The sequence below is a fragment of the Dryobates pubescens genome, chromosome Z, assembly GCF_014839835.1.
Source record: "Dryobates pubescens isolate bDryPub1 chromosome Z, bDryPub1.pri, whole genome shotgun sequence".
In the NCBI taxonomy this organism is placed as follows: domain Eukaryota; kingdom Metazoa; phylum Chordata; class Aves; order Piciformes; family Picidae; genus Dryobates; species Dryobates pubescens.
This window is the reverse complement of record NC_071657.1, coordinates 43424777-43450815: the sequence shown is the minus strand read 5'-3', so window position 1 is coordinate 43450815 and position 26039 is coordinate 43424777. Positions and strand designations below refer to the sequence as shown.

Below are 26039 nucleotides of genomic sequence, written 5' to 3'. Positions count from 1 at the left end.
ATGAAAAAAAAATGTGGCAAATCTTGTATTGCATCCTATTGATCTCTTCCCCTCCTTTTACTTTTCAGCCTGCTACCATGACAGAAATATTAAAAAGATGAATTAATGCTGCAGAGTCTTTTCAGTCGATCATTGATAGGGTTTCCTGTAGGATATAGTAAAACAAGACTTGCATAGTAATCTTTCTTGTACAAGATATGATTGTCTTCCAGTGGTGACTGTGGTATGTTAGTAAGTCTATCAAAATGTTAGAAAAAAAATTTATGCATAAACCAGTCAAATTCTTGGAAAGATAAACCACAGTTGGTAGGAGTTACTTTCCAAACGTTGGTTTTTATATATATGAGAATAACAACTTAATTTATGGGTGTGAAAATAAATCTGTAATTTCTGTGATGTTCTCATCTCAGAACTTGATTCTTTTAGTCTATCTGAATTTTACTTTGATGTGCAGAATTGATTTTTTTTTTTCTTCTCCTTTAGGGTTACTTGTTTTTGGTGACGATAAAGAAGGTTCTAAAAATATTACTTTGAGAACTCGATTTATCCTGATAAAGGATGGTGGAGTGCTTCATGTTGGAGCAGAGAAATGCCACTATAAATCCAAAGCAACTATTATTTTGTATGGGAAGTCAAATGAAGGTGCTGATGTGCCAGAATTTGGCAAAAAATTTATTGGTGTGGGTCCTGAAGGAACACTGGAGTTGCATGGTCACCAGAAGTTATCATGGACTCTTCTGTCAAAGACAATATATTTCTCAGGGCTGGCCTATGGTCATTATACATTTAAAAAGAATTTCTCCAGAGGACTGAATGTGAGAGTGATAAATCAGGACACAGCAGAGATTTTGGAAGTGCTGAAGTTTGATACTCACGAGTATTCAGAAGAAAGCTTGAAGCTTCAGAACTTACTTAAAACTGGAAGTCCTGGTCGCATTGTTGCTATTGCTGTAGGAGATTCAGCTGCTAAAAATCTACTAGAGGAAACCAGAGTGACTATTCAAAATCTTCTGGGAAGCAAGTTTGTCAGAGGATTGAGTTACAGGTAAATAATTTATTTTCCTTTTTTTTCCCATTTGTGCTGAGTAAAGATCAGATACAGATGTTGCTGTCTTTGTGGAATTTATTAAACTTTGACAGTGTCTGTTCTTCAAGCCTTCAGAGGATTCTCAGTGTTGTATGCAGTACTGCAATAGTATTCAGCGTGCAGTATTTTGCTAGTGCAGAGTAATAGTAACTGGTACCTCTGTGATAGACTTCACTACTTGCAATTGCTCTCTTTCACTATTCTTTACAGAATGGTGGAACAGTAGAAGAGGTATAATTAGAGTTATTAAATTGGGAAACTAAGTGCTGTGCCATTTATTTAGTTGTTGCAAATTTTTGCTGTGAATGTTGTGAACTTGGCTTTGCACTGCTCAAGTTTAGTAATACAAGTGAAAGGGATATCAAGTTTCCTAACTGCTTATTATTCAGCTTTTTTTAAGATGGTGTTGTATAACCTGTTTCTGTTTCCCAATGTTTTCCAGGAAATCAGCTGTTTAGTTTTTCCATTCTACTCTTATCCCTCGCTATTCCCCAGCATCTGGATTCCAGTTAATTTCCTCCCTCAGTTTTGGCAGGGCAGGCTGAGACGTCAGTCAGGATGGCATGTTCTGACCTTGGTTCCTGTCAGGAGGCTTTTGGTTTCAGTGGCTGTGTGAGCATGTGGCCATGGCATGGAAAGTGCTTGCGGTGCTGCCTCTGAAGCAGTTTGGTCAAAGGTGCTGAGACCTTCATGTCCGTGACTAAGTGCCACCTCCTGAAATCAGGGAAGCATTATGTAGCTTCAGAGTTTTGTGCAGCAAGCTCCATCCTGCTTAGAGATGTGGGCTTGTGGTGTTCCTCTCTGCCTGTAACTTCCAGGCTGGTTCATCCAGAACAAGGAGCTTCTTCAGCCTGCGACTGGGAAGAAGCAGCCTTTCTTCCTGCTTTGCTAAACTGTTTCTTGTCTGCTTTAATTAGTTGATAGAGGCTCTGTAAGCACGTAAAGTTGTCTTTTTCTGCTGTGGACAAGAGGCGTTCCCCAAGTGCTCATTGACGAAAAGCAGGGTCCTTTTGTTAAACCTGTAAAGCTAGTGAACAACATTTCATTGTGAACAGACTGTTACATCCCTCTCCTCTTCTATTTTGTTGTGCAAAATAGCATGCACTGAAATATCATCTAGGTAGTTACTTTAAATGTTAGCATGTAAAATGTTTGTTTGCTGCTGCTCCTGAAGTGCTGGCCAGTATGTACTATGTTACTAACCAGTATAAACAAGTTAAACAGTTTTATCTGCTTTTAATCCTCATCAATAAATATCATGAGAGGACTGAAATAAAGGCAGCTGGACTGAAAAGGGGTTTAATATTTGTCTTTGTAGCTACTAGTAGCCTTTGACTACTGTTGCTGTCAGTCCAGCTAGCTGACACAGTTTTCATTTGGGGGAAATGATTCAACTTTACTGATGCAAAGTTGTTCAGCTCTTTAGTGCATGATCTCGACTGCTTCCTCGGCACACATAATTATGGCATTACAGAGTATTAAAGAACAGCAAAATAGTCTTGTTTTTGAACTTTATGGTAGCTTTCTGTGGCATATGGTTTGTTTTTTCATTTCCAAAGACTTGGATAAATTGAACAGAGCTGTAGGAAGGGGAAGCACATCCAGGACAGTACCCTGCTTTACGCTGGTGCTTAGCCAAGTAAGTGCCAAGGGAAGGCATAGTGAGGATGAAAAGCAAAAATTCTTGGTTTCAGCCTTCAGAAACATCTAGTGATCTCTTGTGCAAAGATTGTGTGACAGTATGTGATACCTATTCTGTGTTAATATCTTAAAAGATGCAAAAGGTGCTGCCCATCCAGTGGTGTGGTCACCAGCCGCTGTTACTGACTGTGTCCATCCCACCCAGCCAGATGCACACACAGTCCCCTGGGATTCCTGGGTGCTGCTGTGAGGTGCCACATGTCTTGGAGCCATGACAGCAGCTGGCTGTGGCAGGAATATCAGCATTGGCTCTTAGTCTTCCCCTGCCCTGACAAAAGCTGTTTGGGAGTGGGATCTTCTATCACTTCTATTACTTACCTCTTTCCATTTGCTTTTGGAAAAAGTGCATCTTCTTAGATGTTGTATTAAAAAACATATCCAAAAGTCATCTGATTAAGAACTCTTGTGTTTGCTAATTTGCATGGAGAACATCCAATTATCTTAAACTGTGCTTCTTTTCATTCTCCTTCTGAATTTTTAAGTTGCATTTCCAGTATAATTTGGAAGAGCAGTCAAGAGGGTGATTTGTGACTTCCTTACTCCTTGTCCTGTCCTTTACCTGTTTGTGAATAATTTGTTCAGGATCATTATACTTAAACATTTACTTTTGTTTTTCATAGGCAAGCCTGGGCTTTCGTTGGTGTCATAGGTGGTGGAAATTCTTCTTGTAATGAATCAGTGAGAAACTATGAAAATCACAGCACGGGTGGGAAAGCTCTTGCTCAGAAAGAGTTTTTCACAGTGGATGGTCAGAAGTTTGTTGTGAGAGCTTATAGCGAATGGAATGATGGTAGGAAAGCTTTTTGTGAAATCCTGCAGTTGAGGAAAAAGTGAATGTGGCTTGTGCACTTTCTGCTAGAAGTGTTGGTTGCTATTTAAATTTCTGAATTGCTGTAAGTTTTTTGTTTTGCTTTTTATACTTGATGTAGATGAAATATGGGGACAGTTCTTCAGTATAACCTATTTTCTCTCTCAGTATACAGTGTGTGAACAGTATAATATCAAGATGCTCCAATTTAAATAAGTTTAGAGATAAAGGGCCTTATAAAAGGCAGAAAGACTTTTTCTCTTAGTAATTTCATTTGTATGTACTTTAAATCCAAGCTTCGAAGATGATGATCATGATCCTAAAAAGAAAACTTTGTGGAAGCTGCTGTTTGATGCTGAACTTTACACAGCTTTTCTCATACCAAGTTACTACAAAGAGCCTGAAATGTCTACAGCTTGTTTGGTTTTATCCTTTGTTTATTTTTGTATTTAAGATCTCTTTGATTCGAGTTTTGCTTTTTATGAGAGTAATTTTTTCCTGTTCATAGGATTACTAGGCAACATTGCTTCTGCCTCAAGCATTTTTTAAGGTAGTTGGGTATTTGAGTAGTTGAGCTAGTTGTTACTACTCTGTTACTGTTCATTTCAGCCCTATGAAAATACTACATATATATTAAAAGAAAGAATCCACCAAAATACATATCTTACTTGCTGGTACTGTAGAGTTAGGATCAAGACTAAGTAAGACTTGCTGAACTTACTTAAGTCTGAAACACGAGGGAGTGAAAAAGCATGCCTGTGTGATTTAGGCTGCCAAACATTTATTGTTTGTGAATAGAAAGTAAGTTCCCAGTTTGTTTTGCCAGTTCCTTGATTACATCTGTAGAGTTCTAAATGGCAGAAAAATGTAATTTGAAGCAAGTAGTGGTAGCTGGACCTAGAAATTGTTGCCATATGATACAAGTTGGTTTTGGTTGTTTTTAAGTCATAGATATATTTTTTTTCTGTCACTGTTTGTTTCATGTGTTCCATTTGTTTTATTTGAGGTAAGCAAAGTAAGGTTGTCGTAATGGTGTTTAACACTGGCATATTTCAGAGCAGAATTGTAAATTAGAAGGTTTTGGTGCTTGTGAAACCTTATGCATTTCTTATTAGGATCTTCTTGGAGATGGCTTTATTAAAAGACAAATATATTCTTACACTGTGTTTTGGTGTTTGTTTTTTTTTTAATTAGGTGTCCCAATTTCAGGCTTCCAGGTAGAAGCTGTAGGTGGAGTGATACTGAATCTTCTGGATGATGTTAGTAGTTGGGAGCCTGGAGACCGGATTGTAGTTGCAAGCACAGATTATTCAATGTATCAGACAGAGGAATTCACTCTCCTTCCTTGCCCAGAGTGTTCCAAGCATCAGGTCAAAGTCAAAGGTATGAAAGGAGTCACCATTTGAAAATTCATGTGAGGTATTTATCCATGGTAGTAGAACACTGTGGATGGTCTTTTTCAGCAGGGGCATAAGGAGCAGCCTGTTCACCTATATTGGTATTGATTTTGTTGACCTGTACAGGAATGTGTACTTTTCCTTGCTATGAAATTACTCCTTGTAATGTCAGGTTAGCTTACCATACTAACTTTCTCTTTTCTTCTCAGACTTGTTGAATGTTGTAGTTTTTCCCCAAGAGCATTATTCTTGTTTTCCTTTCTTGGCTCATTTCTGGCTTGTCAGTAGTTTTCTGTATGTGCTTGAAAGGCTGTTGTGGTCATTACAATTTCCTTTGCCATTAGTGCCCTTCCCTTCTTTGGAAGTATTATCATCTTATTGTTTTCTGCTGTTATCAGAAAGGGAGAAAGGGAAGAAAACCCAAAATGGTAGTCTTTGAACCTGTTTGGGTGTGGGGTTTTTGTGTTGTTTTTTTGTGGTTTTTTTTCTCCTCCTTTGCCTCAGTTCCTCCTCCACTTCCCACCAGCAAAATCGTTATGAAATAAGAGGCAGCTTGAAGCATCTGTTCACACAGGATATCCCTGAGTACTTGCAGTGCGTTTTTTCCTTTGGGTGTGATGCATGCAAAATGGTCATGGGTGTTGTTGACCATTTCCTTTTTCATTATCTGAGTCATTCTGCTTAATTTCATGAGAGCCTCCCCTGGGACAGGCTTCCTGGCTCTGCTGGCATCTGTGTTTTCTTCCTGCCACCCCACACCCTTCCTAGCCAGCACACTCATCCCTGATAGTCCATCAGCCTCAAGTCTTGAGCTTCTCCTCTTGCTCCCTTCAAGTGGGTTGCTGTGTCATTTTGCAGCACAAACTGACTATTGTTACTCTGGCAGCATTAATTTGCAGCAGCCAGACAGTGCTCCTCAGGATCTGGTTTTGTCCCATTAATCTCTGTTCAGTGTGATGTCCTCTTCAAACCACTCTTCTTTCAGCATTCTCAGAAGTATTTTGTGGAATCCCTCCAACATTCCTGTTCCCACTCTGTCTTAAGGAACTGCCATTTTTTATGTCCACCTTGAAATGCAGTTGCATCTGACAGCATGTGTTAGCATGGATCAGATACTTTTTATTGCATTGTGAAGTCCTATATGTGGAAACAGTGCATCTAAGTTCAGCTTACTATACATCAGAGAACACCACGGTGCCTGAAGCCACACAGCTGACTAATTGCCATTGAGCTTTGTTTTCAAGTTTCTTGTATTGTGTGTTAGTGAGCACAATATTTAAGATGCAGGCTTAACTTGAGGGTTACAGTACAAAGTTTTAAGATTTTTGTCACCACTGAATAACGAGTATGCAAACTCATCTCAGAAATCATGTGCTGTGAAAGAGAAGCTTTTGAAGGATTTAATTTTTTTTTTTACAATGATGTACAGTATGACATAGAATGCAAAATATTTGTTTTATATAATGCTATATATAGGGATAGGCAAGGTGACCCTGTGTGTCAGGGAGTGTTTTAATTGTATTGAGGTTGAAGATGGTTGATGATACAGTTGAGTGTTTATTAGTAAGAACCAGGTGGAAGGCCAAGGAGGCAGATATTATGGTGGGAGTCTGTACAGACCACCCAACCAGGATGAAGAGACAAGTACAATGTTCATCTTGCAATCTCTAGCCCACGTTCTTGTGGGGGATTTCAGTTTCCCTGATGTGTAATTGAAATGCAACACAACAGGGAGGGAGCACTCCTGGAGGTTCCTAGAGTATTTGGAGGATAATTTCCTGACACAGCTGATGACAGAGGGCCAGTGCCCTGCTGGAGCTGCTGTTTGTGAACAGAGAAGAACATGTGGATCATGTAACAGTTGGGGGCCATCTTGGGCACAGCAATCACAAAATGATGGAGTTTACAGTTGGAGAAGTAAAGAGGGAGGGACAGAAGAACTGCTGCCTCAGAATTCCAGTGGGAAGGCTTTGGCCTATTTTGGAAAGAGGTAGGCAGAGTCCCTTGGGAGACACTACTGAAGTGCCAGGAAGTCCAGGTGTACTGGGTTCTGTTCAAGAGGGAAGCCTTAAAGGTGCAGGAACAGCCTGTCCCCATGTGCTGAAAGATGCATCAGTGGGAAAGAAGGCCGGCCTGGCTGAATGGAAAGCTTGGGCTGGAACTTGGGGGACAAAATGAGAGTTTATGGTCATTGGAAGATGAGACAGGGAATTCAGGACTACATTTGTGAGACTGCAGGGAGAAATTGAGAAGGGCTAAAGCTCAGCTGGAAATTAACCTGGCTTCAGCTGTTAAAGTGAACACTAAATCCTTCTTCAAATATATTAGCAACAAAAGGATGACAAAGGAGAATCTCTGTCCTTTGAGTGCAGGGGGGGAGCACTCAGGATGAGGAAGAGTCTGAAGTACTCAATACCTTCTTTGCCTCAGTCTTTAGTAGTAAGATCAGTGTTATGCGGGATACCTGGCCCCATGAGCTGGTATATGGGAATGAGGAACAGAATAAAGTCCCCATTATCCAAGAGGAGATGGTTAGTCACCTGCTGCACCACTTAGACATACACAAGTCTTTAGGGCCAGATGGCGTACAGCTGGGGGTACTGATAGCTGTCAGAAGTGCTCACCAAGCCACTCTCCATCATTTACCAGCAATCCTGGCTACCTGGGGAGGTTTGAGCTGACTGGAGATTGGCAAATCTGATGCCAAGAAGAGCCGGAAGGAGGATCTGGGTAATTTTGTACCTGTCAGTCTGACTTCATTGCAAGGGAAGGTCCTGGAGCAGGTCATCTTGAGTACCATTATACAGCATGTACAAGGGCATCAGGTGATCAGGCCCAGTCAACGTAGGCTCATGAAAGGCAGGTCCTACTTGAGAAACCTGATCTTAGTCTACCACAAGACAACCTGCTTAGTGAATGAGGGAGATGGGGTGGATGTTGTGTGTCTGGACATTAGTAAAGCATTTGACACTGTCCTACAGCATCCTCCTAGAGAAACTGGCTGCTCATGGCTTGAATGGGTGGATGATTTGCTGGGGTTAAAAACTGGCTGGATGACTGGGCCCAAAGAATCATAGAATGATCCTGTATGGAAGGGACCTCCAAAGGTCATCTAGTGTGACCTCCTTATAGTCAGCAGGAACATCCCCAACTAGATCAGGCTGCCCAGGGCCTTGTCAAGCCTTACCTTGAATATTTCCAGGGAAGGGCCCTCAGCCACCTCCTTGGGCAACCTGTTCCAGCATTCCACCACCCTCTTAGTGAAGAACTTCTTGGTATCCAATCTAAATCTGCCCTTTTCCAGTTTGAAGCCATTGGCCTTGTCCTGTCACCACAGGCCCTTGTAAACAGTCTCTCCCCATCCTTCCTGTAGGCCCCCTTCAGGTACTGAAAGGCTGCTATCAGGTCTTTCCAGAGCCTTCTGCAGGCTGAATACCCCCAGCTCCCTCAGCCTGTCCTTGTAGCAGAGGTGGTCCAATCCCTTGATCATTTTCATGGCGCTTCTCTGGACCCTCTCCATTAGGTCCATGTCCTTCCTATATTGAGAGCTCCAGACCTGCACATAGTATTCCAGGTGAGGTCTCGCCAGAGCAAAGTGTCAGAATCACCTCTCTGGATCTGCTGGCAATGCATCTTTTGAGGCAGCCCAAGATGTGATTTGCCTTTTGGGCTGCAAGCACACACTACCTGCTCATGTCCAGCTTCTCATCCATCATCACCCCCAAATCAGTTTCCACAGGGCTGCTTTCTGTCACCTCACCTCCTATCTGTATTGATAGTGAGGATTGTTCTGGCTCAGGAGCAGAACCTTGCACTCGCTGTTGTGGAACTTCATGAGGTGGAGTTACAGTCCCTGAAAGTGTTCAGAAATCATGTAGACATGACACTTTGTGACATGGTTTAATGGCCATGGTGGTTGGACAAAATGGTCTTAGAGGCCTTTTCCAAACAAAACAATTCTATGGTAGTCAAATACAGGGAAAATACATAAGCTTTCAAGGTTAAAAGTGGGGTCCCATTTACAGATATCTGTTGTCTTTTTAAATCCTCAACAGCAGGTATGGAATTAATACCACTCTTGGTTCTGCTTCACATTGTGGTAATGATCTGCTTAGACTTGTATCCTTTTGTGAGCTTCAAAGGGATGGTGATAGTCTGTATTCAGGGAATCAATAAATGGGGAAAAGAAACAACTCTGAAAGGCTGAACAAAACAGAAAACTGAAAGTGACAAAACCCCCACACAAATAAAACAGAAAACATAAGACAGGGTGTGGAAAAGTACTTTAAAAAAAAAATAAACACACAAATACTTTTCTTTCTTTAATGTTTACAGGTCTGGATAATTTCCCCAGGTTTTATAGACAAATAGAAATCGATTGTTTCTTCAGAAGAAGAATGTCAAAACAGATTATGTTGTTTTCCCTAATTTTACTTTGTATGTCCTCAGAATAGCTATATGCAGAAGAGCAAATTTAGTTAGGAAAACATTAGGGTTTTTTTCTTTCAGAGAGGTATGAATAATGCCTTCACCCAATTCCGCAGCTTTCTGGCAAAATATCCACAAGCATAAGAATGCACTGACAAAACCAGGCACTAATAAAACAAACATTATACAGTAGGGGCAAAAAGAGGCCAGGGAACCCAAAATAACTTCTTTCATGCTTTATTAATCTGATTATTAATTAAACAATCGAGCAGAGCCCCACATTGGGCTCCAATAACAATGTGGTGGGTTGGAATTACCCCCAACAAATGGGAGATGTACCACCAAAATAAATCACCAGACTAGCTCAGACAGTTTGGAAGCAGAATGAAGCCATATTTACAAAGTAATCAAAAATATAGGAATATAAAATGCAATTTATATGTACAAAATACATATGCATGTATTTACAATTGACAAACAACACAAGGACCCCCTTGAATTGTTCCTAGACCCCTTTGGACAAGAGAGAAGGACTGCTCACAATGTCCCCTTCCCTCTCCCCACCCTTCCCTTCTCAGTACCTCACAGACACAATATACACTGGCAGAAGGTCAGGAAGAAGGGAGCTATGCAAAAGCAGAAATCACATGGAGAAGAAGTGAAAAGGACAGAAATGTTTATGCAGCTAGTTTCTATCCTCAATAGCAAACCAATGGAATTATATAGACATGTCATTATTTTTCTTTTCTAGCCAATGGCAAGTTTTATTTACTTCTTGCTCAGAGGTATCCAGAAAGTTCCTATTCTTGTTTACGGTTAGGACACTTAAGCTAAGGCACAAGTAAATTTGTTTTTACATTTCATTAAAGGTTTTCTAAATACACTGGATTAATCTGAACTTTTTCTTTGCATTTTGTCTGTTCTGCTCACAAACTATTGGAATGAAAATAAGGTGTGCTTGCAAATGTTGGTATTTCTATAGGATTGGTTGTCTTACTAAAATGAAAAGTACATGGACAGCAAAAGCCATGAGAATACCACGTTAAGAAATCAGAATGGATGAATTTTGTTTCTGCAATTAGAGTGCTTATATAAAATAAGTTTGATTTGGTTTTAATCAGTGGCAAACCTTTTCCCTCTTTTTTTCCTTTTGTTTTTTTTCCCCTTCCCTTTAAAAACTCTTTTTGGACAGAAAATCCTCAGTTCCCTCATGTAGGAGAAATTATTGATGGAGTGGACATGAGAGCAGAAGTTGGAGTTCTTACAAGGAACATCTTAATCAAGGGGGAGACAGAAAAGACCTGCTATCGTGAAAAGGAGTGTCAGTTCTTCAATTATGATACATTTGGTGGTCATATCAAGGTCTGAAAAACATTTTTTAACTAGCTTTCTGTAATGTAAAGGCATATTGAGAACAAAGAGATAAATGGGAAATTTGAATGGATTTTAAAACTTAACATAAATTCATTCAACTTCTTCCCTTCATTCTTGGCTTTCCCTAAGTTAGATTTAACCCATCTAGGCTTAGTCTGCAGAATTGGAGGAAGGAATACCTGTGCATGAAATGTTGTAAAGTATTTAGCATCTAATTATAGATTCTAAGAAGAGATTAAACCTCAGCAGTGACATCCATGCATGAGTCCTGTAATATTATGCAGTAAAGTTTGAGCTGTTTCTCTGTCTTCTCTCCTTTCATTGCCATTCTCCTGCCCCAAATAATGATCACTACATTCTAGTGATCTATATCATCTGAAATTGGGCATGAGAGAGGCATGGAGAGCAACGAAACTGAGTTGGGCAGTGGTGGGTTTCAATTTGATTTTTAAAGAAATCAAAGTACTAAGGTTATGTAAAGGAAATGGTTCTGATTCTGTTACCATAAACATAGATAAAATGGAGGGAAAGCAGTAGTATAGGAACTAATATTTAAATTTGCATTCACTTCTGCGTTTAGATGAAATAATTGAGCAGCAGCATGTCAGCTCTTCACTGATGCTGGAGACGTTTCAGGCCTTCTATTTTAAATGTAAATGTATTTGTGCTCCTTACATGATGGTCACAGTTTAAATCTCTCTATTGTTTTTGGATGCAGATTTTAATTTTGTAGTGGAGGGAAAGAAAATATGCCCTTTTCCTGCTGTGTAGCAGCTCTTGTTTTGTGAAAGAGAAGTAGGTGGGCTCAGGCTGACTTTTGTGTTTAAGATAATGGCAAGCTGTGAATCTTGCAAAAGGTGACCCTGATTGCCCCAACAGCACAAATACAGTAGACCACTCAGTCTTCTGTAAGACAGAACAGAAAACAAAAATTTTGAGTTATCCAAGTTGTTAAATTGTTCCCAGGAGACTGTTCAGAGTAGCTGAGCAGCTGCTGCCAAGCCTGGACTTCAGCACTAAAAGCATTTTCAGCTTATGTTAATCTTTAGTGCTCAAGCAGAGAGAACCTAGGCGCTAGCATTTGTTAATGGCCTCAGGGGTTTTGATCAGCCTGGATTTCCTACTGGTCACTGGGATGGTAGCATAAAGGAGGCTTAGTGGCAGTGAGTGAAGGCATTGGTTTGAAGTTTTACAAGTGCATTAGTGCTTTTAAATGTTAAGAGATGGAGATCTTGAGGATGTCTGTTTATGACCATCCCTCTTGTGTTGTAAACATACAAACCTTAGGAAATTAATTATTTTTTTTTGTGAGGGGGGAGGTGTTTGAAGTCCGTATTACTAAATTCCCTAGAGGATAAAGTCAATATGAAAATGGTTATTTTTGAGATATACCCAGTACAGGTAAGTTAATGAAATATCAGGAAAGAGGTTTTTTTCATCTTAGTTGCACTTTAGTTGTTGTGCTGGGTTTTGGTTTTGTAGCAGATTAGGTAGAAGAAAATACTTCTGCTCTCCTGCATTGCTGGTACAGTCCCATTATGTTTTTCTTTCTTTTAGGTAGTGTTGCTATGAAGCTGTATGATTCTGAAGACAATTTCATACAATTTCTTTACTTGGTAAAGAAGTTCCTCTGTAGGGTTGTGCCCAATTTTGGATTCCCATTGCAAAGATGATGTAGATGCAGTGGGGTGTGTCCAGTGAAAGTGGTGTGTGGGAATATGTGGTGATAAGTGAGGAGGAGCTGAGAGACCAAGGCTTATCTGGAGTGGGGAAGGTAGAGAGGAAGGATCTTGTTGCTGTATTCAGGCACTGGGGAAGGCTTCTCTAGCCACAGCAGTTCTTGGAGTCATATAGTGATAGGACAAGAAGCAAAGAGACCAAGCTTCAACAAGGCAAGTTTTGCTTAGACACCAGGGAAATGAAAGCGAAGTCAACTGATGTCATATGAGCACCTTGGGCTGGAGGTATTCCTTGAGCAGCTGTCAAAGCTGACTGTGCTGAGCTGGTGGTTGGATCAGGTGTCTCAGGTATAGATTTCTTCGAATCTATATTATTCTGTGATTTTATTCAACTAAGCTTGTCCCAGGTGGGGTGTGCTGGTACAGCTTCAGCATAGTCTACATGTGGGTGGCTTCTGTTTATTTGGACGGTACGTTGTCACATATAAAATATATTTAAATTGCCAGTTGGTGAAGACCAAACAGTTGTGTATGGCAACATGTCTAGTGACATTTGCTCTGTTTTAGCCACTTGTAAATTTATCTTTTACACTTAAGAAGGATATGGTTTTGTAAGGTAGGATATAGAGCAGGACAGTAATGATTGTTTTAACTTGTGTTGGAAACTGTGTACATCTAATTTATGTACATCTGGTGTAGGTTATATATTAACTTAAATTTCCATTGGTTAAAAGCAAGTAGTTGATTATTCATTGTGGACATCTCATGATATTTTCAGATTTTGAAGAATTTTACATCTGTTCATCTGTCCTATGTGGAATTGAAGCAAATGGGCCAGCAGCAGATTGGAAGTTATCCTGTTCATTTTCACCTTTGTGGGGATGTGGATGAAAAAGGAGGTTATAATTTTAAGACTTACCTGGAAGGTCTTTCCATTCATCATTGTTTTTCCAGATGTGTGACTGTTCATGGAACCAATGGCTTGCTGGTACGTGCAAGGAGAGTAAAACATACTGTGTTGAAATAAATCTTATGAAGAGTATTTAGAGTGAAAATAGTCCCCTCCATTCCTCATGGTTTTCTTTTTAGTTGCAACTACTAAATGTACAAGTGCTAATGAGTGTACAATTTCTATTTCCTTCATTTCCTCCAGGCAGCTAAGCTCTCCAGACATAGTATTGTGTTTGTAAGGGGTAAATAAAAATGTCTGTTTGAATCCTCTGAACTGCTGATACTGAAGCTTCACTTTGCAGCTGTGCCAAGATAGTAAGACTAGATGGTACTTGTCAAATAAACCACAGTAAATGTTATTACTACTAACATAATGAACTTGTGTTTGTGCAGATAAAGGATACCATTGGCTATGACACACTAGGTCACTGTTTCTTCACAGAGGATGGCATTGAGCAGAGGAATACTTTCTTCAACAACCTCGGGCTAGTCACAAAACCAGGCACTCTTCTTCCTACAGACAGAAACAGCAGCATGTGTATTGGTATTAGGGATAAAGTGTATGGAAGTTATGTCCCAGTGCCAGCCACAGACTGCATGTGAGTATTTCACAGTGAAAAAGTAAAAACAAACCAGCTGCAGTAGTTAAACTGCTGATAGTCTCTTGACAATATGCAGATGGGAACATTTTTATATGTAGTTTAATACATACAGACACCTGAAATGTGGTTCACATAGTAGTAGAACATTGGAATGGGCTGCCCGGGGAGGTGGTGGAGTCGCCATCATTGGAGGTGTTCAGGAGGAGACTTGATGGGGTGCTTGGTGCCATGGGTTAGTTGTTTAGGTGGGTTGGGATTGGTTGATGGGTTGGACGTGATGATCTTGAAGGTCTCTTCCAATCTGGTTTATTCTATTATTCTAATAAAAAAGTAGAAGTTACTGTTTAGTCTTTTATTACAGAGGGCAAAATGTTGTTTCGTAGAAAGATTGTTGTTCTTTGTGATACTTGTTCAAAAGACTTTGAAGACCACAATTCAATTTTAAGTAAAAGCATGCACATTCTCAAATTGTCACCACTAGTTTTTCCTCGTACTACTATTCTCTTCTAGAAGTTTATTAAAATAGTTTATCATGGAGTATCTGAATGACATTAAAAAGGGTACTGTGCATTGAACTAAGAAAGGCATTTTTGAACTAATTTAATATGTGGTGTGGTAACTGCAGTCATAGTTTTGCTTTTTCTGATGTGCTTGTTACAAAGGGGAGCAGAGAGCTTTTCCATAATAAATTCTTTTTCCATAATGTTTCAGGGCAGTTTCAACATTCTGGATTTCTCATCCCAACAATCATCTTATAAACAATGCAGCAGCAGGTTCACAGGTGAGACATACGGATGTAATTCAACATGAACTATTGATGTCAATGGTATTTGTAAAACCTGTGACATTTATATTGCCATAAACACATACTTTTTTGTTTTATTTATGTATGGTGTTTTTATGCTCAGCAGCATAGTGACATTAGAAAGGAAGGGTTTGTCTAGGTGGGTATTTCAGATGCTAAAAATCTTTGTGGCTGTAACAGTGGAGATCTCTGCCTTTGTAGTTAATAGACCAGACAATAGTGTCAATGTGTGCATGTAAAAATAAATCCTTTTATTCCCAAAGAACTAGTGCTTTCATGTCGAGGCTTTGCATTTTCCTGTGGCTTGTCACAAGTTTACAGTGTGAATTCAATGCAAGATTGGTCTTCATAGCTGTTGTCATCAGAATGAAAAATCACTACAAAAGACACATTCATTGTGCAAGAAACAGCTGAAACACTTTTATTGTCAGTCAGTAATCATTTGTTCCCCATCAGTGACTGACTGATGATATGCTTTTACTTCTTCTGAACCGTGTATTAGTGCAGTATTTTTGTTTCACTTTGCTGCTTGCAAAATGAAACAACTACACAATGCATGTTGTAAAGAAGAGGACTGGATTCTCTTCTGTTTCTGCATTGGATGAGAGACTGAGATGTGCGTGGCTTCAAGTGGGTTTTCCTAAAGAGATCAGTGGGAGCAGAAAGCAGGAGAGGTTGTTGATGTTGTTGCAAAGGCCCCAGTGCTGGAAGTGGGGTGTGAGTGTATCTGTGTATTCCTAGGCACAGAGTATGGAATATACTGCTATTAAAAGAACAGCATTAAAAATGTTTAAATTATTTGAAAAATCTAGAGTATTAAAAAAATGGAAAAATTTGGTTTGCTTTCTGTGCTGTCTGGTTGCTTTGTTGGCTGTTTGTTTGTTTGTTTGTTTGTTTTTTGGGTGGGGTGCTACACACAAACTTTCCTAGTTGACTGTCTACCACTAGGAAGAGCCTGGACACGCATATCAAATGGAACCAAATCTCATCTGTCTTTATTTTGCCTGTTTTGTGTTATATCCTTTTTTCTTGTTTTAGCATTGTAGCTAAGTTAAAGGAAATAGTTCACAACCTGTAAGGTCTTTTCTTGCCTCTGTAGTATCCTAGTAAATGTGATGACCTTTTGTTACTATAATGTGCCTGGTCAAAGCAAGTATTTGTGTATGTTACAAAGTTCTGTCACTGTGGTATACCTCCTTTGCATGAATGTAAATGCATCACTGTAAAGGGACTACAGGCTATTGTATTTCAGAAAGGGGATATTTCAATTGTGTTGATACAAATTCTGCACTGTAGAGCTTTTCCTGGTATAAATTATAACAATTCACAAGCAAAGAAAATTCCATTGCCCTCTTCCTTGCCCCACAGCTCAGTTGTTACACAACAAAACCTGGTATAAGGGTGTATCAGCAATAGAAGTTTATTTTTCTTTGAGCTGTAAATGGGATGTGGGAAGCTTTTTCATCGTGCTGAATGCTTGCAAGTGTTTTAAAGAGCTTTTAAGTTTATTAATTTTTTTTATTTTTTAACCATCAGGATGTGTTTTGGATAAAAATTACTTGAGTGTGCAGAGCTGTATTCAATTATATGTGAAGTAAGATCTTGGCATTTTTATTAATGGAACATTCACATTTGCTTTGGAATTGTTAATCACCAGAAACGTCAAAGTATGTCATTACGGATGGGAATGTGTAACTGAGAAGTAGGATTTCCAGGACTGTTTGGAAAATGAGTGCATTCCCAGAGTGAAATGCATGAAATCTTTTAAGCCACATTGAATTGACTTTATCCATGTTTCTTGAGCAGGAGGATAATAACTATTTTTCATGAGATGGAACACTCAGTGCACAGTATTTCTTTAGCTCCTGTTTAACCCTTCGCTGCACCTTACAGTCACTTACTGTGCAGCTGCTCCTGTGACACCACCTCTTGCAAACCCAGATGTGGCTGAAAGGGGAACTTTTACTGGTCTCATTTAGCAGCTAAATCCGGTTTCTTTAAGAGCAGGGATGTTGAAGAAGTGGAGAAAACTAACAGATGCTGAAATTATTACTGCATGTTATTGGCACACTGCTCTGAGCTGGCCATACTTCTTGATGTGCCTTTTCTCTTCTGAAAGCTTTTGTGGGTTTTTTTTGGCTGTGTCATTAAATTCTGATGTGAGCAGAGATGAGCAAACCTTAGTCAGACTAAAAATGAGGAGCAGAGAAGACGTTTTGAGTATTTTACTGTAAATGGCATGACTTACTAGGAAGGAAGGAAAGAAAACAAGGAACAAATTAAAATCTGTGATGAAATAAAACTGAAATGCAAAAATTAAATTAACTGACACTCTTCCAGTTTGAAATGTTAGAGGATGTTAAATGTGTGGTGGTACATGGTGTCACTGAGAATCCAATCATTTTGTATTGCATATTACTCGCTTCAATATAGCCTACTTTACAAATTCTACTTTCTCACTGGGCAGTTGTTTGGAGAATTTATTTTGAAAAATGTGTTTCATTGTTCACAATTGTTTTGAGCTATGTTCTTATCTGCTTCTTTAATTAAAAAACCCATGTTCAACTTAGTATATGCATATTTTGTGATTAGATGTATTGGCACTGATGGTAGGATCAAACTTATGTATAAATAATGTCATTCTTTCCTTACTCGCAGGATGCTGGAATATGGTATGTGTTCCACAGGGTTGCCACAGGAGATTCTCATAGTTTAGCAATTGAAACCAAGTCAGAGCTCACACCTCTGGGAATTTTCTATAACAACAGGGTTCATTCTAATTTTAAGGTACTGTATTACTGCATTTAACCAAAAAAAAATGAACTTCTTTATTTGTATTTGCTCTATTATAGGCATGCTGGGTTAACAGTTGGACTCAGTGATCCTGAAGGTCTTTTCCAACTTAAACAATTGCATGATTCTGTGACTTTGTTTACATTTTAAACTGATGAGGTGATGGATTCATGCTGTGTTTGAGCTGCATGATTCTATAAAGGTATTATAGGGTGATGTATAATCAGCATATGTATAGTTTCTTGTCACATTCGGAGCAGTCACTGTGTTTAATATCCTCATAAGATATAAGCAACTAAAATCAATTAAAACTGCTCATGAAATACATTGTCTCAGAAGCAGCATTTCAGATGCTGCTCAGCCACTGCTGGCATTGTTTTCTACACTAAACAAAGCTGAGCTTTGAAGCATGAGAGTTTGTTACAATTGTGATTCATTTAATAGCTTCCTACAATAGCTGTGACTTGTTTTTCTGAGTCTAATGTGCAGTAACTCTTCAAGTGTTAGCACATGGTGGCACAGCCTCTGACTAGAGATTAAAGGATTTCTTTGTTAGAGGGTTCTCAGCCTAGATACAGGCATTCAGTATTGTTTCATGAATTTGAATTTTCCATATTCAGCTAAGTGACCTTAAAAAATAAGTACACTAGTGTTTTAGTTTAGAATGTAGCTTCTCTCTGAGTGTGTGTGTGCATGTGTGTGTGTGTATATATATATACATACACATATAAAACAACAGATGACATTTACAAGACCACCTAACTTTATTTATTTGTTTGAAGCTTACCTAGTCAAATTCAGAATTACTATTGAATTTTTTTGTTACAAGGTGAAACTCATTTTACTTGACAGTTGGGTATCTGGAATACCCAACATGATGCACTTTTTTATAGAAGTTGTGTTAACAGTGTGGAAGTGTAGGACATTTGTTAAGACTGGAATTAAACATGCTGAATACGAAAACGTATCATAAGGAAAACTGTATGACTTGTAGTATCTTTTAACAAGGCAGTCTGTGTGTTAAAATTCTGTGTTAAAAGAGCATACTCCATTAGCAGATCTCAGGATCTACTCATGTAGGAGCACTCAGTTATACCAATAATTCGGGTCAGAGATGAAAAAAGGTACAGGTATTTGCCTCCATACTTTAGGTTAAATAGCACAAATGTGTACTTCAGCGTCTATTTTCCCAAGTAAATTATTTTATACTGGATTATTGGGTTTCAAGTTGATGTTTGCTTGGGCAAAAATCAGCTTCAGTGGTGAAAGTACTTTAGTTTCGATGTGAAATACAAAGCATTTTTCACAGGTTTGATTGGTTTGATTTCTTCCATTTGTGACCATGTTTTGAATTCTCCCCAAGACTGGCTTCCAGGTTTTCCAGAGCAGCATCTAGAAAAAAAAGTGTAAAACCTCAAGCAGTTAGAAATCTGAAATAAACAGAAGGGAAATTAAAGTTTCTTTTTTTTTTTTTTTTTTTTTTTTCCCCAATACCAGGCAATTGTTTTCCTCTGCCCAAATTGGCATAGGCAGATGTTGGGTTTTGCCTTAGATAATATGTCAGTAAGGCCAAACTGAGAGTCCTGAGTTTCTGATACATGTATTGAATGTGTTGTAAACCTTAAGTTTTAGAAACCTAGTGTTTGCTTGGTCTGTAATTTTGGATAATACGGATTTTCTTTCCTTACTTGTTTCAGGCTGGTTTGTTTATTGATAAGGGTGTTAAAACAACTAATGCGAGCGTTGATGATCCCAGAGAATATCTTTGTTTGGACAACAATGCAAGGTAAAGGATACTGTCTTTCAATTGAGTGAAAAAAGGCAAAGTTCTGAGATTGCCCTTACCTTAACATAAGAAAGAACACTTTCTTAAACAATGTAATTATTTATAAATAACTAAAAACCAAGTTCATATATGCAGGGGCTTTTTTCCTGCTATTTTGGGAAACAGTGGAGCATGGTGTGCCTTAAAGGAGTTGGGCATCTATTCTGAGCCCTTGATCAGAGCACTTTCCAGCCTCTTGCGAGACTTCATTTTAAACAGATTTTACTGTCATGCTCAAAGTATTTTCTGGAATTCCTGCTAAAAGTAAAGTATTTTTAAAATCTTGCAACTGAGTTTTCAGTGATTCTTGGAAAAAGGCTTAACAGAGTACAGTAGTACATTGACTTGCCTTTCTTACTGCTAAGTGCTTCCTGATGCACCTTCTGGACTTGGACATCATAGCTCAGTGATACAGTTTTACTGAAGACTATTTGCAGAGGTAGTACAATCAACTATGTTTTCTGTTGTTTACAAAGAGAGAGAAAATAAAGGAGAGTCTTGGAAAATTTCAGGTTGTCTAGAACATCAAGTGACAGTATTGGGTAACTGTAGGCATCAACATTTTATTGTGCCACCTAAGCATTAAGACTGAAAATATAGTTCTTAAGTTATCTTTATTTCTGATTGACCTGTATTTAGGTTGAGGATAGTTAGGTGATAGTTGCAAAGAGGAAAGTTCCCAAATCTGGTGATACTCAAACTCTATATAATTTGAACTCACTACTTTGAAGTTTTCACAGAAAACCCATAAAACCCATGTGGATTACCTCAGTCATAACAGGCAGTCAAGAGGAAAGTGTGAGAGGCAAAATGCCCTATGAGAACGTTTTGTGTGTTGACAGGGCATCAACAGAGGATAAGAGAAACTCATTGCATGAGATGGGGTTGTGTTTCATAGCACCCAAAGAAACAATGAAATGCTGTAACTGTAAGGCCACTGCTCATTGTACATGAACACAAACTGAAGGAGTTTAGGTGTTAATTGAGGTGACTGAGACTGTGAAAACCAAATACTGAATTTCTTCCCCTTCTCTCTCAGGGGTAGGCATGGGAGATCCAAATTAGTGTCCAAGTTGATCAGGATAAGGACATACATATTTCAGGCTCTTTCATCCCAACATACATGACATATGTAAAACAACAGTATTCTTACATTGAGTATTTGGGGTTTTATCTGTCCCAGGTTTCGTCCTCATCAAGATGCAGACCCTGAAAAGCCCCGAGTTGCTGCCGTTATTGACAGATTAATCTCTTTCAAAAACAATGATCATGGGGCCTGGGTCAGAGGAGGAGACGTCCTCATTCAAAACTCTGGGTAGGTATTGCAAAGCAAACAGCTGCATGGTGTTAAGAAGCTTACTATAAAGCTTTATTTAGGAAAGAGCATTACAAAAGGGTTATAAGAGAACACTGATGCTTAACTCAAGGAACTTTGCAATATCTTGAACCATTTTCACACCACCCCACTACTTTAAATGAGACTCTGTTACTATGTAAGAATCTGCTTTAAATGGCAAAAAGAAACTATGTAATAAGTCTACATTGGTAGAGACAGTACCTTTGTACTGGGGTATGAATGGTTTCCACTAAGCTCTCATGTTGAAATATGTAAAAAAATTACTGGAATTTTTTTTTAGCAGCAACATTTTTATACAAGCTGTTAAGGAGGTGGTAGTTCTAAATTCCATTAACAGAAAACTTAGGCTTTCTTTGGTACACAGTAGAATGTGCTCTTACAGTACTTTATTGTAGGATAATCAGCAAACATAACTGAAGCTTTAAAATTTCTTACAGGTTTGCAGACAATGGAATAGGTTTGACATTTGCTAGGTAAGTACTTTCTGTTAACCCATTCTGCTTTTTCTTGCCTAGAAGCTTAGCGCACATACATCCATCTATTAAAGTTAATAGCAATACGTCCATAAGGCTATAGCTAAGTTTTGGGGCTTGGTTCAATTTCTGGTGCTATAGATGATTTTCCAAAGCTTGCACTTCAGTCAGTCTGTGCTTGGTTTTTACCATGGTTTGCTGTGTCTTTGCCAGAAGGGTGAATACCTGTTTATCCAGGGTGTTTTGTGGCCTTATGACTCCTTGGACAGTTTTGATTTTTCTTCTGAACTGTTGAGACTAAGTAGAGCAGAGTCTTCTTTCTAATAAAAAATACTGAGCAGCCAAAATTGCTGTTGTTGTGCTGCATGATATGGCAGTTACTACAGACTGATTCTTGGACTGTGAAAATAAGCTGTAAAAGAAAGTGCTGCACTCTGAAGATAGACAATGTAGTGCACAGCTCTCTGCTGATGTTTGGGTTAGTCTGTGATACTGTTAATGGTTAAGAATATTATTCTATGTATTGTAGACTAAGTCTAGACTGCTCTGCTTTAGGAGGACTGTTACAATGTTAAAAGTAGGACTATGCCTTGGTATAGAATACATAGAATAAACCAGGTTGGAAGAGACCTTCAAGATCATCGCGTCCAACCCATCAACCAATCCAACACCGCCCAAACAACTAACCCACGGCACCAAGCACCCCGTCAAGTCTCCTCCTAAAAACCTCCAGTGATGGCGACTCCACCACCTCCCCAGGCAGCCCATTCCAATGTGCAATCACTCTTTCTGTATAGAACTTTTTTCTAACATCCAGCCTGAACCTCCCCTGACGCAGCCTGAGACTTTGTCCTCTTGTTCTGGTACTGCTTGCCTGGGAGAAGAGACCAATATCCGTCTGTCTACAACCTCCCTTCAGGTAGTTGTAGAGAGTAATAAGGTCACCCCTGAGTCTCCTCTTCTCCAGGCTAAGCAACCCCAGCTCCCTCAGCCTCTCCTCGTAGGGCTTATGTTCCAAACCCCTCACCAACTTTGTTGCTCTTCTCTGGACACGTTCCAGCAAGTCAACATCCTTCCTAAACTGAGGGGCCCAGAACTGGACACAGTACTCGAGGTGCGGCCTAACCAGTGCAGTGTACAGGGGCAGAATGACCTCCCTGCTCCTGCTGGCCACACTGTTCCTGATGCAGGCCAGGATGCCATTGGCCCTCTTAGCTGCCTGGGCACACTGCAAGCTCATGTTCAGTCTACCGTCGACCAGCACCCCCAGGTCCCTCTCAGCCTGACTGCTCTCCAGCCACTCTGACCCCAGCCTGTAGCTCTGCATGGGGTTGTTGTGGCCAATGTGCAGAACCCGGCACTTGGATGTGTTAAATCTCATGCCGTTGGACTCTGCCCATCTGCCCAGCCTGTCGAGGTCCCTCTGCAGAGCCTCTCTACCCTCCAGCAGATCAACTCCTGCCCCCAGCTTGGTGTCGTCAGCAAATTTACTGATGATGGACTCGATGCCCTCGTCCAGATCATCAATAAAGATGTTAAAGAGCATGGGGCCCAGTACTGATCCCTGGGGCACACCACTGGTGACTGGCTGCCAGCTGGATGTGGCACCATTCACCACCACTCTCTGGGCTCGGCCCTCCAGCCAGTTCCTAACCCATCGCAGTGTGCTCCCATCCAAGCCATGGGCCGACAGCTTGGCCAGGAGTTTGCTATGGGGAACGGTGTCAAAGGCCTTGCTGAGGTCCAGGTAGACTACATCCACAGGCCTGCCCACATCCACCAGGCGGGTCACCTGATCATAGAAGGAGATCAGGTTGGTCAGGCAGGACCTGCCCTTCCTAAACCCATGCTGGCTGGGCCTGATCCCTTGGCCATCCTCTAAGTGTTGTGTGATTGCACTCAGGATGACCTGCTCCATAATCTTTCCTGGCACTGAGGTCAGGCTGACAGGCCTGTAATTCCCTGGCTCATCCAACCGGCCCTTCTTGTGGATGGGTACCACGTTGGCCAGCTTCCAGTCATCTGAGATTTCTCCAGTGAGCCAGGACTGATGAAAAATCATGGAGAGTGGCTTGGCCAGCTCATCTGCCAGCTCTCTCAGCACTCTAGGATGGATCCCATCTGGTCCCATGGACTTGTGGGGGTCTAAGCTGCTGAGGAGAGCTCCTATCACTTGCTCTTGGAACACAGGGAAACTATGCAGCTCCCTGGCTCCTTCTGCCAGCTCTGCAGGCCAGCTGTCTGGTAGACGTTCTTTCCCGCTAGTAAAAATTGAGGCAAAGAAGGTGTTAAGTACCTCTGCCTTTTCCTCATCCTGTGATACAACATTTCCCTCCATGTCAACCAAGGAGTGGAGGTTGTCCCTGCCCTTCCTCTTGCTATTAATATATTTATAGAAGGACTTTTTGTTGTCCTTCACATCAGAGGCCAGTTTAAGTTCCAAATGTGCTTTTGCCTCCCTAATTTTCCTCCTACATGCCCTAGCAACATCTTTAAACATTCCATGGGTTGCCTCACCTTTCTTCCAAAGATGATACACCCTCTTTTTTCCCCTTAGTTCTGTTAAAAGTTCATTACACAGTCAGGCTGGCCGTCTGCCCCGGCGGCTCCTCTTCCGGCACACTGGCACAGCCTGCTCCTGTGCCTTCAAGAGTTCTTCCTTGAAGCAGGTCCAGCCCTCCTGGACCCCTTTATTTTTAAGGGCTTTCTCCCAAGGAACCCTCTGAATTATTTCCTTGAGCAACCTGAAGTCCGCCCTCCGGAAGTCCAGAGTGGAGGTCTTCTTGCTGCCCCTCTTAGTTTGACCAAATACCGAAAATTCAATTATTTCATGGTCGCTGGCCCCTAAACAGCCTCCGACCACCACATCACCCACCAGCCCTTCCCTGTTGGTGAAGAGGAGGTCAAGCATAGCCTTGCCCCTGGTAGGCTCACGCAGCACCTGGGATAAGAAGCTGTCCTCCATGCACTCTAAGAACCTCCTAGACTGTCTCCTCTCTACTGTGTTGAGATCCCAGCAGATGTCAGGCAGGTTGAAGTCGCCCATAAGGACAAGGTCAGGAGATCTTGAGACAGCCTTAAGCTGTCTATAGAATGCTTCGTCGACATCATCCTCCTGGTTGGGTGGTCTATAACAGACTCCAACCAGGATGTCTGCCCTACCGGTCTTCCCTCTAATTCTTGCCCACAAGCATTCAACCTGATTGTCCCTAATCTCTAGCTCAATGGCATCTAGTGCCTCCCTGATGTACAGGGCCACCCCTCCACCCCTTCTTTCTTGTCTATCTCTCCTGAAGAGCCTGTAGCCATCAATTGCAGCACTCCAGTCATGTGAGCTATCCCACCACGTCTCCGTGATGGCAACTACGTCATAACTTTCCTGCTGCAACAAGGCTTCCAGCTCCTCTTGTTTGTTTCCCATGCTTCGTGCATTAGTGTACATGCACCTCAGCTGGGCTGCTGGTTTGGCCTCTGACCCTGGCTTACTGCCCCCAGACTCTTGCCTGAGGGGACTAGTTTCAGCCCCTTCCCCCTTCGAAACTAGTTTAAAGCCCTGTCAATGAGAGCTGCCAGTTCCCTCCCCAGAATCTTTTTACCTTTGGGGGATAGGCCATTCTCATATACTGTGACCTTTCCTCTTCTTTGGGACAGATGTACTCCATCTGTTGCCAGGTGGCCTGGTGCAGTAGAAATTTTACCAAGATCAAAAAACCCAAAATTCTTTTGTCTGCACCAGCCTCTAAGCCACTTGTTGATTATGGCTGCTGTCCTGTTCCTTGTGGTATTCCCTCCTTCAACTAAGGGTATTGAGGAAAAAATTATTTGAGCACCTGACCCCTCAACCAGATCTCCCAGGGCCCTGAAATAATTTTTGATAGCCCTGGGAGTTCTGACTACAACATCATCATTCCCTATCTGCATAAGTAGCAAAGGATAATAGTCAGAAGGCTGTACCAGCCTGGGTAGCCTTCTGGTAACATCATTAATTTGGGCTCCAGGGAGACAACAGAGTTCCCTATGAGATGGGTCTGGCCGACAAATGGGGCCCTCCATTCCCCTCAGAAGTGAATCGCCAATAACAATTACCCTCCTCTTTTTTTTGAGGGAGCAGGTCCTGATGCCAGGGGAGGGTTGTTTAACCTCAGGCTGTTTTGCCTTAGGCCGTTTGACCTTAGGTTGTTTACCCTTAGGCTCTTTAGCCTCAGGGAGAACCCCAGATGGTGTGTCCTCTGGTAACAGGACCACCTCACCCTCGATCTCCAGTGCCCCATACCTGTTTTTCAAGAGCAGCGGGGAAGGTGTGGGAAGGCAAGGAGGTTTAACCTTGTGTCTTTTGAGAGGAACTTGTGTCCATTCCCCTCTGCTTTTTGGGTAACCAGCCTCTGCTGTGGGAGCCTGCAGAGCCTGCTTACTCTTGTTCATATCTTTCCCCCTCTGGTTTATCTCTTTCCTCTTCATGTTCATCTCTTCCCTACATTCCTTTACACTTTTAAGACTAGCAACCTCATCCTTTAGTCTGGCCACCAGATTAAGTAGGTAGTCAATCTGCTCACACCTTATGCAAGAGTTACCCCTACTACTCTGCATCTCAAGAGCCAGGCTCCAGCACTCTCTACAGCCAGATACCTGGACAGCTACCTGCTTGTGTTCTTCCTCAGTCTGGGTCGACACTGACTTTTTTAGGGAGTTTTTGCTACGAGTTACTGCCATGATTGTCCCTGACCACAGCACCCACTAGGAAGAAAAAGAAAAAAAAAAA

The 26039-nt window shown here is 40.9% G+C and overlaps 1 protein-coding gene across 1 annotated transcript in view; it reads left to right on the top strand.

Moving 5' to 3' along the window:
• The window catches only part of CEMIP2 (cell migration inducing hyaluronidase 2), a 55282-nt gene that overhangs the window by 15898 nt on the left and 13345 nt on the right, over nt 1–26039 (top strand). The window contains exons 4-14 of the mRNA XM_054178001.1: nt 484–1045; nt 3409–3578; nt 4791–4979; nt 10614–10783; nt 13253–13462; nt 13819–14024; nt 14739–14808; nt 17491–17619; nt 19323–19411; nt 20634–20765; nt 21245–21280. Of these exons, the coding sequence (XP_054033976.1) occupies nt 484–1045; nt 3409–3578; nt 4791–4979; nt 10614–10783; nt 13253–13462; nt 13819–14024; nt 14739–14808; nt 17491–17619; nt 19323–19411; nt 20634–20765; nt 21245–21280 (1963 nt within the window). The remainder of the gene's footprint in view (nt 1–483; nt 1046–3408; nt 3579–4790; nt 4980–10613; nt 10784–13252; nt 13463–13818; nt 14025–14738; nt 14809–17490; nt 17620–19322; nt 19412–20633; nt 20766–21244; nt 21281–26039) is intronic.